The 16,753-nt window shown below is 42.0% G+C and overlaps 1 protein-coding gene across 1 annotated transcript in view; it reads right to left on the bottom strand.

Moving 5' to 3' along the window:
* Positions 1-16,753, bottom strand: part of PHEX (phosphate regulating endopeptidase X-linked) — a gene marked incomplete at both ends in the record, with an annotated part of 202,797 nt that overhangs the window by 140,133 nt on the left and 45,911 nt on the right. The window contains 4 exons of the mRNA XM_079727783.1: positions 6,344-6,489; positions 7,737-7,820; positions 10,945-11,061; positions 13,588-13,656. Coding sequence (XP_079583909.1) covers positions 6,344-6,489; positions 7,737-7,820; positions 10,945-11,061; positions 13,588-13,656 — 416 coding nt within the window. The remainder of the gene's footprint in view (positions 1-6,343; positions 6,490-7,736; positions 7,821-10,944; positions 11,062-13,587; positions 13,657-16,753) is intronic.

Raw genomic sequence — 16,753 nt, 5'->3', positions numbered from 1 at the left:
TGGCCCATCAAGAACAACCCACACTCTCATTTGCATGGCATCCTAACCCAGTGGACATGCACTCTTAGCAATTAAATTTATTTCAGCATATACACCCAATATATGAAGTCATTTTATTTTATATAGAGATATACTAATGGACTAACATATCAGGAATGTTTTTCACAAATATAGAAATAGACATTTTGAAAGATAAAATGAAAGATATTTTCCAAAGTCCTTAGTTAATCTTTCAAACACTTTTAGGTAATTCTTCAAGACACATTATCCATATAGGATTAGGTCAATACAATGACAGTCAATGTAAGTCAACATCTCATATGGTTGTCTTGACTATTTCAAAATATTTTGACCATATCCTTCCCAGATCTGGTTAGAACACCATTGTTTTTACCTTGTCAGTTGGCCAACCAAGATGGCGTAACTAGAGTGGGAGAAGGGCCACTTCTGCCATTTTTTTCCCATTCACTTTGTGCTTATACTATTAGTAATAGCTTCAATTCCTGTTTCTCTACAAGAATTTTTTAAATCACTTGTCCATTTTGTGAGGATTAAACCAATAATAAAATTCATAAATCTACAGGTATATGTAAATGACTTGAGATTATTTTTAATATATGGAATAAAGACTAATCAGTGAAGGTAACACTGTCTTGCCTCATATGTGCCATGCAGATCAAATGAAGGGTCCATGGCCATCTATATAGCAAAACTCAATATAGCCTAGTTATTTTTTCAATGGAAAGAATAAAGATATATAGAAGTTCTAAAATTTTCTTCTCAGACCCAGTGGATCTTGTTGAGGTATGCACGCTTCCCCTCGGAGACCACCACTCTCATCAGTAAAATCTAGCCCTTGTCCATGCTCTTTTGAGGCACTATAATAAACATGTACTTTTAGGTCATTCCTTTGGACCTTTTGAGTTCATATCCCTAATCCTGAGCAAGACAAGAAGTGCTCACTGAGCACCTACTGTTGTCCAAGTATCGTCCCAGATGCCATGAGGAATGTAAAGAAATAGGAACTCATCACCTACATTCAGAGAACTTAGAGTGTAGCTGGGGGACACGGAACTTCAGATTTCAGCTTATTCATGAAAAATGGGTTTTTTAATTGAATGGGATACACGGTAGGTACATAAGGAACCCTTCTTTCATTCACTCATTCAGCACATCCTGAGCATCCGATATGTACTAATAGTTCTAGGTGCTGGGGAGATGGACAGCTGAGAAAGCTATACCCCTGATCTCCTGGGTCTTTTAGCCAAGCAGGGAACCAGGCAAGCACAGAAATAATGATCTGGCAGACCCCAGCACCCAAAAGTGCATGCCAGACACTGGGCTGGGGAGAGTGCACACCTCAACCTGAGGGATGAGAGTAGGCCTCGGGAGAGGGACAGGGCTTGGGCTATTAAGGCTTCAGGGTGTGAAACAGGAACATGAACTCCGGACAGGCTGAATGATGCAGGAATAGTTTCTGTGTTGGAGGGGATGTTGAGCAGGGCCATCACTCACAGAGCTATAGGCAGAAAAGCCAGCTACAGCAGCGAACACACAGGCTGCAATTAGGGTCCAAAATCTAGAATGTTAAAGGGGCAGAGCCCAATCCTAACACAAGGTCTGTATGTTCTTCAACCTTAAAATACTGCTTTTGTGGTGTGAGAGCTGTGCTGGCTCTATAGGTAGAGATTCAAAGGAGGTCCATGGCCAGCAGATGTGCTTACATGAATTCAAAAGCTATTCCCTCAAGGGGTCTGTGATGAGCCAGATCAATTGGGCAAGTTGTTAGGATGTGGCCTGATGCTGGCGGTAAAAGAGGCAGCATGATGCAAGTATGTTGGGGTTTTAGATTTTTCGGCGTTTCCTGCTCCCTTAAAATCACACCGCTTAAGGCATCCCATATTATCTATAACTCCCACAGCATTGCTATAGGAGAGATGTTATTGTACATAAAAGGAAACTTGACACCTAGAACCATTAAGTAATGCCTCATGATCCCATAATCAGTCGGTCTCCAACTCAATAGAATCACCTGGGGAGTTTTAAAAGTCCAGATGCCCAGGCCACTCCAGACCAATTAAATCAGTATCTCTAGGGTGAGACCCACGATAAATATTGTTTTTAAATCCCTCCCAGCTAAATCCAATGTGCAACCAAGTTGGAGAACGGGTGTAATAAGCAGTAGAGGCTAGACCAGACCAAGGTGTGTCTGACTCAAAGCCTCTGCGCTTTTCCCCATGCCACACAGTGAGGGATTAACACCTCTAGTTCTGCAAAGATTTCCTGGCCACTCACCCAGAACACTCCGACAACCACACTCCACAGAAATCTGTGGGTATGAAGAAAGAAGAGTGTGTGAGGCCTTCATAGGCAAGGCACGACCAAGACGATAGCCCACAAAGGCCTCTGAGAGGTAGAAGACGGAATTGGGGAAGCTCGCACAGTGAGGCAACGGCGCTGAGGAGCTGCTCCAGCGTGCTATAAATACACTGACAAAATGCTGGGGAGCACAGCTTTGGAGTGCTAATATTACCACGCCAGGAACAGATCTGACTGTAATGACTGAATTACTGCCACTTAATGCTCAGAGGCATCAAAAAAACAAAACAAAAATAAGACTCGGCAACAGTCCTTGAAATAACACATAATATCTTTTTTTTCAAAAAGCATTTTTAGCAGTATGGTAATTTCCCCAAATGGCAATAAATAAAGTAGAGGAAAGCAAAGTATCTCAGGAGAGAATCCACCACTAAGAGAGCAGCATGAAATCATTTCCCAAAGCCTCTGACTAGGAAGATTTTTTTTTAAAGAAGATTTTCCTGCCCCTTGTTTTCAATTAGGGACAGCTTGCATTTGTATTGCATTTAAGAGATCATAAAGACCTTTTGTGATCCTCATGACGATGCTATGGGGTGGTTATTATTATTATTCCAATTTTCAGATAAATAAAACAAAGGTCAGAGGTCAAAGGACTTCTAAGTATGGGTCAATTCCAGGACTAACATTTGGGTCTTCAGATTCCACAGCTTGCATTTGCTCCTGAGTCAAACCACCTGAGGTAAGCCAAACAGGTACCTCTCGAAGGTTCTCAAAGCCAAAGAGACCTTCCTAAATCCTACAGGCAGCCCAGAGGTATGCAGCTTCACCATCACCTGAGAACTTGTTAGAAAATTCCTGGGCCTCCCCCAAGATCTACTGAATCAGAAACTGTTGCCTTTTTTTTTTTTTTCCCTTTTTTTTGGATGCACTGCACAGCATGTGGGATCTTAGTTCCCCGACCAGGGATCGAACCCACGCCCGCTGCAGTGGACATGTGGAGTTTTAACCACTGGACCGCCAGGGAAGTCCGGAAACTGTTGCCTCGAAGGCAACATCCAATTTAATGCTAGTCCCATCACCCAACATGCTCAACATCCCCCTTTTCCACTCTTCCCTACCTGGAAAATTCCTCCTTATCCTTTGGGGTTCTGCTCCTATGTCACCTCCTGCACAGTGGGCATTGGGCCATCTGGTTAACTTTTAGAAATTTTTAGGAAATATCTTCTATGTGAGAAGTATCATGCTAGGCCTTGAAGTTACAAAGGCAATTACAGGAGTGCCCACCATCAGAGGCTCACGGAGTCGTGGAGGTGAGGGAGAGGAACAAAGCAGAAAATTACGTAAGTTCTTTGATATTTTGCTCCTGGGCACGAAGCTACACTATATTTCCCAGCTTCTCTTGCAGTTAAATGGGGGTCATGTGGCTGAGTTCTGGTCAATGGAATATGGGTTGAAGTGACACATTCCACTTCTAGGCCTTCCCACAAAACCTCCTGTGCAATCCTCCACTCTCTTTCCCCATCCACTGGCTGAATGGAGAGGATTCCAAAAAGCCAGAGGAAGGCAGAACCACAAGATGGAAGGAGCCTGGGTTCCCAAGTCCCTACTTGGAGGAAAGCTGCCTTACAGGGACACCCATTTTGGACATTCCAGGAGCACAGAATACAATTTTCATTGTACAAGCCAATAAGAGTTTAGAGGTGCTTATTACAGTGATTGGTATGTCCTGACTAATATAGTAACTAGGGAACCCAAGGGCACGTTTCCTTGACCACTCTTGTGCCACAACACAAGTGAGGATCAAAGATAATTAGCAGTCTAAAAACCTTACTGTGCCATGCAAATAAAGTGTTATCAAAATTCTCAAGAAGCATATAGTGTTTTGAAATCTCATAAACATACACAGAATACAAGTTGTTTTTGAGGAATTGGTTGCTGAAGAGTAAACTATGTGACAGAGATTTGGGTTTTGTCTTTATTTAAAACTGAAGCTTCATAATATCTGCAGGTCATTTATGTTATGTACATAATGTCTGCAGTTCATTTTTCTATCTACATTTTCTTACACTATAGTTCACTATGTTTACATCTGTCTAAGTTATCATTTTGTCAAGAACCAGATTAATGTCTTCCTCCCATCATGGTCTTTCTTGGTCCCTTTGTTATGACAGGTCCTGCAATTCTAAAGTGTAATCACCAACAAAGAGATTATCTAATACAGTAAACCAAGGCCCAATCTATCCCCTGGTTGTAAATTATGCTTTTGTGGAAGTAAAATTAATACAACTTCCAAAAGTACCTACTAATTTACAACTGAAGATAACACAGACACTAGAAGAAACCAACTCACTAGGTGCTGAAGGATGCATATACAGCATGGCAAACTCCATCTTTCAACAGAAATTACCAACACCATTTAAAATGTGCTGAGTAACTCAATGGCATAGGAGTACAAAATCATTTGGGTCATATTTTATAGTATTACAGAGCTAGGAAGTACATATGAAAAAGTTTTCTAAAGCAGTGAGTCTCCCAAAAAACGAATCATAAGATTCCCGGGATGCTTGTTAAAATATAGACTTCTGGGCCTCACCCCAGATCTACTGCATCAGCCTCTAAGGAGGAGGGCCCTTGGAATCTGTATTTTTACAGATTCATCATTACAAGGTGATGCTGCTGGCATTACTGGTCCACAGACCACACTTGGAATAGCAAGGCTCTACCTTACAAAGAATCTGAAGTGAATTTATTATTTCTACTCTCCCTTTTCTGCATGTTTACTTTTTTGTATGCCTTCTTCAGGGAACACATATTGTTTTTATCATAAGAAAACAGCATCTTAAAATGAACAGCTCTTCAAAAGTGTCTAAGTATTTTCGTAGGTGGGGATGGATGCTAAGTTTTATTCCTAGGACTTCTGCAGGTGCCTTTTTTCCAACACAACTCCTGGTAACATAGCCTTGTCTAAGTCCAAATAAGAAAGTATGATTTTTCATCATGGCCCGGCAATTAGCCTATTAAGCTGTCTTTGTGAACTATTTGACCTTCCTGTGCTTCATTTTCTGTAGTCAAATGTGAATGGCTTCATGAGGATGTAAAATTCTCTTTCCTGATCTAAAATATGACACAAGTGAACCCGTCTATGAAACAGACTCACGGACATAGAGAACAGACTGGTGGTTGCCAAGGGGGAGGAGGTTGGGGGAGGGCTGGAGGGGGAGGTTGGGGTCAGCAGATGTGAGCTTTTATATATGGAATGCATAAACAACAAGGGCCTACCGTACAGCACAGAGAACTATGTTCAATATCCTGTGATAAACCATAATGGGAAAGAATATTAAAAAAAGAATGTATATATATATATGTATAACTGAACCACTTTGCTATACAGCAGTAATTAACACAACATTGTAAATCAACTATACTTCAATAAAAAAGTTCTCTTTCCTGGACATTTTTAGCATTTCCTTGTTTTGTAGCGCTAAAGGAACAAAGCAACAAATTCTAAAACATTCTTTTAAGAAAAACCTGACAGTTCCTGAAGTTGTTTCATCAGTCCAATTTTTCTACAGTTCTCAGAGTGATCTTAATGTCTTTTCAATACTGGTACTTTGGTTTATTGCCACAGAGTGACTTATTGGCTTAAAAGAAACCAGAAAAAAACAGCAAAAGACCAAGAATGAACTGGGGAAAAACAAATATGTTCATATAGAAAGCTCAGAAAATAACAGCATTATATGACTAGTTCCCAAAACTAATAAACAATTTAGGCTTTCAGAGAGAAAATATGGAGAAAGACCAGAAATAAGGGGCAAAAACACTGCGTATTTGTTGTCATCATAGCAAATAAATTACACCAGACGATGGTTTCGGCCCATTTGTCAGAAAGGGCACCACGACTTTCCCTAAGACTCTTTTGATGTAACTTTCTTTAAAAACAGTTTTCAAAGGACGTGAGAGGGAAGACCCTATAATTTAAAAGGAAAAATAAAAGTCACAGTAAAATGCACAGAAAAGCTCTTACTTCTTCCTCTCAGAGCCTAATATCCTAAACAAATCCTTAAAGTACTGAGGGACACGGACCACCACATTCTCTGAGGGGCCGATGTCTTTCAGTTCGGGGTAGAGTCTGACATCGATGACCTTCTTGATGAAGCCCAGCCAGTCAAACTGAGGAGAGAGAGAAAAAAAAACATAGTGAGAGAACCTCTGGGGGGCAAGAATCAAGGAGAAAGGCAAATAGAGTCAGTTGAATGTAATCCATTGCTTGTGACTTCAGACCAAATAATTCAACATTCAACTGCTCAAATGTAGAAAATAAATTCCCGATCACTGCCACCCAGACCAGACCTACTGCCTGAATCGTAAATGGAATGTGTGCTCTGTACCGTCTGCGTATGCACCACACATGCGCGCACACACTCCCCCAGTAACGTGCACACTGGCTCCCCTGGACCCTCCAGCACTCTCCCTGCCTCCTCCACTCTCCCCCTCCCTCTCTTCCTTCCTCTCCCTTCTCTCCTGAGCTCTCTCTCCTTCCTTCTTGCACTCTCCCTCCCTCCTGCGTAGCCCTCACCTCCCTTCTCCTTGCACTCTCCCCCACTCCCTACTCATTCACTCTCCTGTCCACACAGACAGAGATGCCCCGTTACATTTCTGCTCTTCCCTCTGGCATAGCCTTTCTTACACAGAGGGAAACAAGCAGCAACAAAAAGTAACATGTGTCCCCTCTTCATAGCATCACTATCTTGGCGTTCTTACGTGGCTACCCCAAAAGTCATCCCCAGTCTTTTTCCCTTCTTTTTCTCCCTTGCCTGCCTCCACTATTGAAAAGGAAAAACAGTCACTCACTTGCCCAGCCTAGCCTATAGGTAGGGATGGCCACGTGCCCCAATCCTACTTGATAGGAAATAAAGGGAAGACACCTGGAAAGGCTTTGGTTTTTCCTGGTAGAAGAGTTACACATGGCCCATACTGGTGCTTCCGCTTTCTTCCTGCCCTGAAGGCAGATGCGACATATGCAGCTGTGGCAGCCACCTTACAACCTTGAGTCATCAAACATGAAGTCAAAAAGCCAACACACTAAGAAGAGTGGAGCGGAAAGAAAGAACTTGGATCTTTGACAACATTGTGCAACAGCTAAACCAACACCAACAGCCACCTATGTCTAGACTTCTGTCACATAAGAAAACGGGCTTGAAGTTTTTAAGCCACTCTTGGAAAAGTTTTCTATTCCCTATAGCAGAAAGCATCCTGATGCACAGACAAGGGATATTTTATGTGATGACTGACAAAGATGATGATGAGCAAGAAGACCAATGGTAGGTTTTACGAGGCAAAACTTTACACACAGGTGAAATAGAATCGCTTGTCAAATGACCAGTTAAGATACAATTTCCTGGATCGTTTTCACCAACCTGGGGAATCATAGCACTCAGTTGGGAAATGTTCATTTTGTTGTACATGGCCTCACTGGTTCGGTTTTCATGTGGAATCATTATCTGTTGGAAAGAGACTTCGGTTATTTTTTTCAAATGAACCATTTCTTACTGCGTGACTACTTTCTACATGTGCCAAAACATCTGCATAGTATCATAAACTTTTTCAAGATTTTGGTGTCGTGCCGAACCTGGGAGAGAGGAAAAAAAGATATCGCTTCAGGCAAGATTAAGGAAATAAAAAGAAACTTTGCTGTCCTGCTCAGTGTGAAACACTGTCCTCGGTACCAAAATACTACTCGAATCCCTCCCATCCCTATAATGGACAAAATCTGTTACTGGCTCGGGCTTGACAGCCAAACTAAGGTTGAGCAACTGAGACAAACATCCCACCTTCACCTGTGGTGTCCAGGTAATGACCTCCATAGTTCATGGACTACAGACCACCCCTTCATCCCTAGGGGATTCTCACTGAAGAGCACCAGACTATCTGGACACCACTGCCACCTGTGACCATTCTGTCAACAGCTCATTCCCTCACTTCCCCTCTTCCCTCTGGTTTCTCTGGCCTTGAGATTCCCCTGGCTCCAGTGCTAGGGGTATGGGTTCAGTTACCACCCAGACATATTGCCAAGTCTGCATCTACAGCCCTGACTCTTCACACTCCTCCATTCCCAATACTTATGCTCTTGGCCATTTTGGCAACACCAAATCTAAGCTTCTAGCCTCTGCCATGTTTAGTCTGAGAAGAGCAACAACAATCATCTTCCTCAAGGGCCATCTTAATCACTCCCGTGGACAGGCAGCAGCTCCCCATGCCCCTGAGCACATCATGATTTTGCCTTAAGACCATCCATCATCTGATTCCCTTGCATTAAACTTGTCACCTTCCAACTCACACAGGACTCTCCTACTCTTGCACCCCTAGCCATCAACACCACCCTCATGGTTTGAACCGTAATTCAAAACTTTGCCTATGATTAGTTTTCTTTTTCAAGTCTTTCCAATTAAACTCCACTTGGGGGCTTCCCTGGTGACGCAGTGGTTAAGAATGCCAATGCAGGGGACATGGGTTCGAGCCCTGGTCCGGGAAGATCCCACATGCCACGGAGCAACTAAGCCTGTGTGCCACAACTACTGAGCCTGTGCTCTAGAGTCCGTGAGCCACAACTACTGAGCCTGCGAGCCACAACTACTGAAGCCAGCACACCTAGAGCCCATCCTCTGCAACAAGAGAAGCCACCGCAATGAGAAGCCCACGCACCACAACAAAGAGTACCCCCCACTCGCTGCAACTAGAGAAAGCCTGCACGCAGCAACGAAGACCCAACACAGCCAAAAATAAATACATTTTTAAAAAACAAAAAGCAAAAAAAAACTCCACTTGCTTCTAATCCCAAGGGCCACGCCATCAACAAGACCTCCCCTTATGCACACATCCCTAGCTGGGAATGGCTGAATGCACACTTCCATGGCTGGGCTTACAAGAACTTTTGGTGGGGGGGCTTGACTACGTTGTCCTGTCTCCCCAGCTTTAGAAGTTTCCCTAGGATGACGTGCCCCACTAATTTTGAAGGTCCCTAGTGACCTGGGATGTAAGAGACACATATAAGCATTACCGGCTGGCCAAAAACCCACACACCATGGATTTGTCAAGACAAAATCACAGAAGGCTGAGTGGCAGACATCTACCCGCTCTTTTCTAAATGCTTCCGTGTCCTCAGCTTCTCCCTCCTCACCCTCCACAGGAGAGACTTCCTATAACTCACAAGCAGTCTCCTGGCTCAGAGAATGTTCACACTCCTCCTCCCTCTACTCAGCCTTGCAGGCCCAGGCTACAGCCCTTTGACCTCAGAGCTGTTTTCAGCTCTCTGCCAGCTACTCCCCCACCCCATGGATTTGTCACTTCATTTAACCTCTTGATAATTCTCAGTCTTGCCTCAGCCCAGCTGTTTTTAGTTCCCTTTTTGGTCCAGATCCCTGGCTCAAGGCAAGGCCTTTCCCGCTGTATCAGAGCTTCGGTCCAAATTAGATTGCTGGGTCTCCTATTTGCCTGGGAAGGGAATCCAGATGGCCTCTAGACTGGTTTAGAGGCACAGTCTTTGACTCCAGAACATCTGCAGCAGTCTTTGCAGTCTTCAAAGGTGACATGCAGGGATGAACTTTTTGCTCTGCAACTAGGGGTCTACAGAAAGATACACATGTACACTACGGCAGCCAAGAGGCCAATTCCTCCTGACCCTATCAGCCTACTCCTCACTTCAACACCCCATCGCACCTCGCCAAACACAAAACCAAGCAACACTTGGACTCCCATGCACTTCAGGATTTTTACCAACTTCTGTTATAGAAGACTACCAACCTATATGCAACCACTTCTTGACAAAAGTATCATTTTTTTCACTACAATGTATCTCCACAAGCAAATTTCACCATATTTGTTCCCTCCAGTCCTGGGAATGTATAGAGATTTTATTCTTTGTTCTTCTAGAAAAGTTATTCTTTGAACAAAGCTAACCATTTAGGATTTCTGATTATTCTCCCTCAAGTTTGTTCTTGTATCTTTTTGCCTCCACCATGGGCCTGAAAAAATTTAAAAGGTGACTTACACAGAACACAGCATATGACACAATGACATTCATTAGAGTGGGGCAAGAAAAGAATGAAAACCAGGGGTAGGTACAAAGTAGCACTAGAAAGGAAGCTAATAAATGTTTATCAGCCTGCCCTATACACTTTCTACATCAAATTATGTGTCCACTATGGGTGGATAGACTTCCCAAAGCCCCTATCTTAGATCAGATTGACTTCTGAGTAGGAATGGTGTAAAGAGTAGACTAGACTAAAAATAACCTTCCACTCAAGCCAAATCAATAACGATTTATCAAATATATATTCCTCAGTTGAGGCCAAACAGGAGTTCCTCTAGGAAAACATAGAGTCTCTGGCCACAGCTGAGCAGCATGTGGACACTGAATGGGCTTCAAGCAGAGAGGTAGAAGGAATGAAGAGCTCTTCTGTCATGGTTTTTTTTTCCTGTTACTTCCCAGAGGGGGACGCTGTAAGTTCTACCTTGAACCCAAAGAACAATGCCACAGAATGATTTTTTTATATATATTTTCATTCAAGATATATTGCCTTTAAAATAAAGAGAAGAAAAAAAAACAGATTTTAGATTAAGATTTACCTCAGCTATCTTAATTTCCAACCTAAGCACCGACTTCATGTCATGCTCTGCTCGGGAGCTATTAGCTCCCAAAAGCACGGCAGTATCCACCATGAACTTGTAAAGGGCGTCCCGATACTGTAAGAGATAAAGAAGCAAGTGACCATGACATCAGTCTATTAGGAACTATGTTTCAGGGACACGGAAGAGCAGAAACAGCAAGTGGAAATAAATGCCCTTCATTTTCACTCTGTACTCGAAGTATGGTACAGGCATCATGCAATACCAACCACCCACCTACCACCTTGGGACAAAGAAGAAGGATGGCTACTTGGGTACTGTTTCCATGAGAGAGAGAAATGTCTGGACACCAAGGATCAAGAGAATTAGTTTGCTGGCAACTAGCAATATGGATACATGAAACATCTACAAATGAGCCCAGAATAGAAAGTTAAAGGTCAGACTCCTCTTTCCAGGCAAGTGACACTTTAATAAAATAATGGGAAAGAACTGTCGCTAAAAGCAGGAGGCATGATCCATGAAGACTAATGGGAACTGTGATTTATTCTCTTCCAGCTCAATTTACCCACCTCCACACTAAAAACAAAAGACCAGTGATTGAAGCCCTATGTCTTTTCAGTTTTGTATGGTTTTTACAGAGTTCTCCTCACTAGTTCAGGGAAAAAAGAAGGGAAAGAAGAGAAGAATGATGAAGAGGAACCTAGCAAATATAGAATTTCCTCCCTGCATGTTCATAAACCCATTTTCAGGCTGTTCACATACTATTAGAGAGGGGGACCTTACTTTGTGGGAACTAAGGAATCTTGTTGGGGGTCACCTCTCCTTCCAGATATATTTGTGAGAACTCAATACACCGGGTATTAAACTGTTTCACAGTTATGCTATGGGAATAAGATTTCCTAACGTAACCTTGATTTTGCATAGCTATTCTTATGATGTTTACAACCTCGAGACCTGCATGGTGCTTGGCATATAGCAGGCCCTTAATAATTATTTGTTGAATCAGTAAGCAAGCTTCACAAATAGTCTTAGTTACAAATGTTTTGCAATTCCCAGTTCAATTCCAAAAATATTTATTCAATCAATACATATGCACGATATCTTGCTAGGCTTTCTGTGCACATGGGAGGTACAGACGAAAAATTAAATAATACTTGAGTCTGGTTCTCAGTGTGACCCTGTGAGGAAGATAAACACGTCATTACTAACTGTAACACTAGCAAGACCAAAATGAGGTCCTTAATAAAGCTGCTAAGCGCTTAGAAACTCAAGAACTGGAAAATTCCAGCCTCAAGAAACCGGGGACATAGCAGTTAAAGAAGACTGGTTCAGAAGCGGTGAGGAGTCCTCCTGTGAGGTGTGCAAGCTGCTTTGTTGGGGGAAGAATAAAAATAGGTGAGACAGCAAAGGTGGTTTGGGACCAGGTCATGAAGAGGCCTTGAACTCCCTTCCTCTACGGAATTTAGAGTCTAGCTTGGGAGCAAAAGCACTCTGGGAGCTGTACTTTGAGAAGAGAACTTGTCAAGTGGTGGTGCTAAGGAGGCAATGGAATGAGGGGAGGAGGGAACAGCTAAAAGGAGACCTAACAGGGGTCTGCCCTAGGGCAGTAAGGACAGAAAGGAGGGACTAGGTGGAAGAGATACTTTGAAGGCAGAGTCTACAGGACTGATTAGTTATAGGACAGGGACAAGATTTCAAGCCCGGCTGCTTGTAGGGTGGTGACCCCAGCAGAAACAGAGGTGCCCCAGATTGGCAAAAGTTCACTCTGAACACTTTCAAGAAGGAAAACTCGCCAACCTTCTTCCATGAGTGTCCTCAGCCAGAAAGTTGCCTAGGATCTTGACTAGCTTCCTGCCCTCCAGAGCCTTCTAGATATAGGCTTTCCTATCAACAAAGGAGCAGGGACTTCCACTGTGAGCCAGCACTTCCCTGTCGAAGTTCCTGCATTCTCAGGCTAGGCCAGAAACCTGAGCACTCCCTGGTCAAGGTTCCCCTGGGTCTGAGGCTCCTTTGGAAGTTCAACAGAGGTTCCAAAATGAATTGAAAGTGTTAGGAATGAACCAGCTCTAATCCAACCTCCAGGAAACTACTAGGTTTCCAAGCCAACCCAAGAAGTCGGACCAGATTGATCCCATCTCATTAACCTTAAATTAACCTGGGGCACCAGTTAAAGAAAGATTCCTGGGCCTCACTTCAAGTCTACTAAATCCGACTTTCCGTTGCTGAGGCCCAAGAATCGACATTTAATAGAAGCTTCCCAGGTGGTTCTTAAGCAGTACAGTTTGGGAACCACTGGTCGACTGGGTGTCCATGCCCATGCTTCTGCAATATACTGTGAGCTCTGTGCACTTCTGAGGAACGGCTGCAAGCTCATTCTTTGGTTACTCAATTTGGGTGTGCTGTCTTCCCAGCTTGATCATGAGGGCACTGAGCACAGGGACTCATACAGCCTTCATTTTCAGACTTCCAGAAAACAGGGAGTGTCATTTATCTGCCGAAATGAAAGGCCTTTGCTTCCTACATTGGGAATATGGTCATCAAACACCTACATTGCTCAATTCTAGTAAAGAGTTGGGAATTTGAGAACAATTTATGAACCCAACAATGCCTGACAAGACACAGAGTTGAATGAGTAAAACTTACAGACTTGGCTTCTGTGCTATTATCAAGGTAGTCTTCCCTCACAGCTAGGGAGAGTGCTGCTTGGTCCAGCTGTTGAAACAAAAAACAAAGCATTTGCTTGCACTGTAAATTCTTAGGTACCATGTTATTAACAAGAGTCATGAGATCTGCATACCAGCCATATTTAGAGCATGTGTTAGTTACCATTACAAAACCAATTCAATGCAATCCGAGCTACACGCAAGTAGGCACTTCAGCAATGACCATTATAAAGTATCAGAGACCTGCCCCTCCTCCCCTGATTCATGGTTTCTAACCCTTTTGAGTTTCTAACAATACTGAATAGCATCAAAGCTATAATATTTGAGTCGGAATAAGTCTTCGAGATTATCTGATTTTCCCCCTTATTTGGTGGGTGGAGAAACGAAATCTAAAGAAGTCATGTGACTTCCCCAAGGTAACACAGTTGGGCAGAGCTCAGAGGAGAATCATTGTCTTCCATCACCAGATCCACTATTCTTCTCACTGCAGTATTTTGCAAAATGCCTATCCACATCAAGCTGATGAACCAGACTGTCCACCTCCCTCTCCCTAAAATACTGTATTGCACCATTTTGGGGGGAAAGGAATCAATAATAATTTTGTTTTGAGAAATCTTTGCAAACTTTAGAACCCTCTCTGGAAAGTTTAAGATAGGTGATAAAAATACAAACAATAATCAGACAACTAAATATCTAGAATTATTATTATAGAAAAGTATAGCATAATTTCTTGAATTAAAACTTTCAGCACTGGGACTTTGCTGGTGGTCCAGTGGTAAAGAATTCGCCTTCCAATGCAGGGGACGTGGGTTTGATCCCTGGCCAGGGGACTAAGATCCCACATGCTGCGGGGCAGCTAAGCCTATGTGCCACAACTACTGAGCTCGCACACCTCAACGTGAGAGCCCGCGTGCTGCAAACTACAGAGCCCAAGTGCCCTGGAGCCTGAGCGCCACAACTAGAGAGAGAAAACCCACATGCCACAACGAGAGAAGCCCTCACCACAACAAAAAATCCCACATGCCACAACGAAGATCCTGCATGCCACAACTAAGACCTGATGCAGCCAAAAAATTAAAGGAAATAAATATTTTTTAAAATTAAAAAAAAAACCTTTCAGCACCTTAAAGGCGATCAAAGGGAATACAGTCTTTTCAGAAAATGAGCTACAACAATCAGACATCCATCTGCCAAAAAAAAAATGAATCTCAACCCACACCTCACAACTTGTACAAAAATTAATTCAAAATGGATCATAGACCTACATGTAAAAATTAACACTATAAAACTTCTAGGAGAAAACATAGGGGAAAATCTTTGACCTGGGGTTAGACAAAGAGTTCTTAGACACCAAAATCAGATCCATAAAAGAAAAAATAAATTGGACTTCATCATCATTAAATATTTTTGCTGTGTGAAAGACATTGTTAAGAGAATGAAAAAGACAAGCTACAGACAGGGAGAAAAAATTTGAAAATCACATATATGACAAAGGACTTGTATCCAGCATATATAAAGAGTCCTCACAACTCAATAAGAAAACGAACAACCCAATTTAAAACTGGACAAAAGATCTGAACAAACGCTTCACCAAAAAAAATATTCAAGCGGAAAATAAATTAATGAAAAGATGCTGAACATCACCAGTCATTAGCAAAATGTAAACTAAACCCACAATGGAACACCACTATACATGTACTAGGATGGCAAAAAACAAAAACAAAAACAAAAAACTTATAATGCCAAGTGATGGTGAGGATGTAGAAAAACTAGATCATTCACACACTGTTGTTGGGAAGGCAACATGACAGAGCCACTTTGGAAATTGGTTTGACAGTTTCTTGTAAAATTGAACATACACCTACATGTGACCCAGCAATCTCACTTCCTAGCTATTTACCCAAGAGGAATGAAACTTATGCTCATGCAAAAACCTGCATGTAACTTTATTCATTATTGCCCCAAACTAGAAACAACCCAAATGTTCTTCAACTGGCAAATGGATAAACTGTGATACACAATGGACTACTACTCACTCATAAAAAGGAATGAACTACTGATACATGCAACAGCATGGGCAAATTTTAACCACATTCCAAAAGAGGCAAAACTGTAGGGATGGAGAACAGGGTTTGGGGATGGGGAGAGTGGATGACTACAAAGGGGCAACACGAGGTAAATTTTGAGGGAGTGATGGGACTATTCTCTTTCTTATGGTGGTGATTACATGACTCCATGCATTTGTAAAAACTTACAGACTTGTGCTTCACAAAAAGTGAATTTAAAAAAAAGTGAATTTAACTGTATATAAATTTTTAAATAAAAGATTTTTAAGTTCCAGAACCTTCTCTAAATCTATGGTTGTTCTTTATGTTTTCTTGAGTATCAGCAACTGCCCAAAGACTGAATAAAACTGAACGCAACAGCAGATTTTCTACCTTAAATCTTATTCACACATTTAAAAAGTTAAGTAAATTGGGGGGAAAAAGATGTTTTCATAACATCCATCTTGCCTGGGTGTATTGCTAAAAACCTCAAATTATTGTGTTCAATCTTCTTCGCTAACTGGCCCCAAACAACCAAATCACAAGCCAGCCTGGCTTCATCCTATTCCAATTCCCCATATACCACCATTTCTTCCAAAAATTAAGTAAGCCAGGAACATGAAACATAATATTATGATTAAGATGCTTTGGGTTTCAACTAGATTTAGACCACTTGGAGAATTTTTTGAGCTTCAGTCTCAAAGGAAAGGAAACTGTGTAGACAATATCAAGAAAGCCAAAGCTTCCCTCTGATGAAATGAAGTTAAATCCACTTATTGTAAAAGTTTAGATGATTCAAGTGAAGTTACCGGACCTGTTTTAAACTTTCAGATTGCTACAGTTTCTAGGGAACATCTTAAATACACCAAACAGATTGAATAAGGTCAGTCAACTAAATCTCATTAGAACCAGATAAACTCGAGACAAAAGACTTTCTCAAGAGGCCAATATTAGGACACTGTGTTATCTGAGGTTCTTCAATCATTGCATTTATAACTGACCTTAATATTGCAAGTAGAAAGTATAATATATATTTAGGAACTTTGACACATTGAACGGAAATACGAATTTTTTCTCTGACTGCAATACACCACGGGTTAG

Source organism: Hyperoodon ampullatus (genome assembly GCF_949752795.1).
Source record: "Hyperoodon ampullatus genome assembly, chromosome: X".
In the NCBI taxonomy this organism is placed as follows: Eukaryota; Metazoa; Chordata; class Mammalia; order Artiodactyla; family Ziphiidae; genus Hyperoodon; species Hyperoodon ampullatus.
This window is presented reverse-complemented; position numbering and strand designations above follow the sequence as displayed.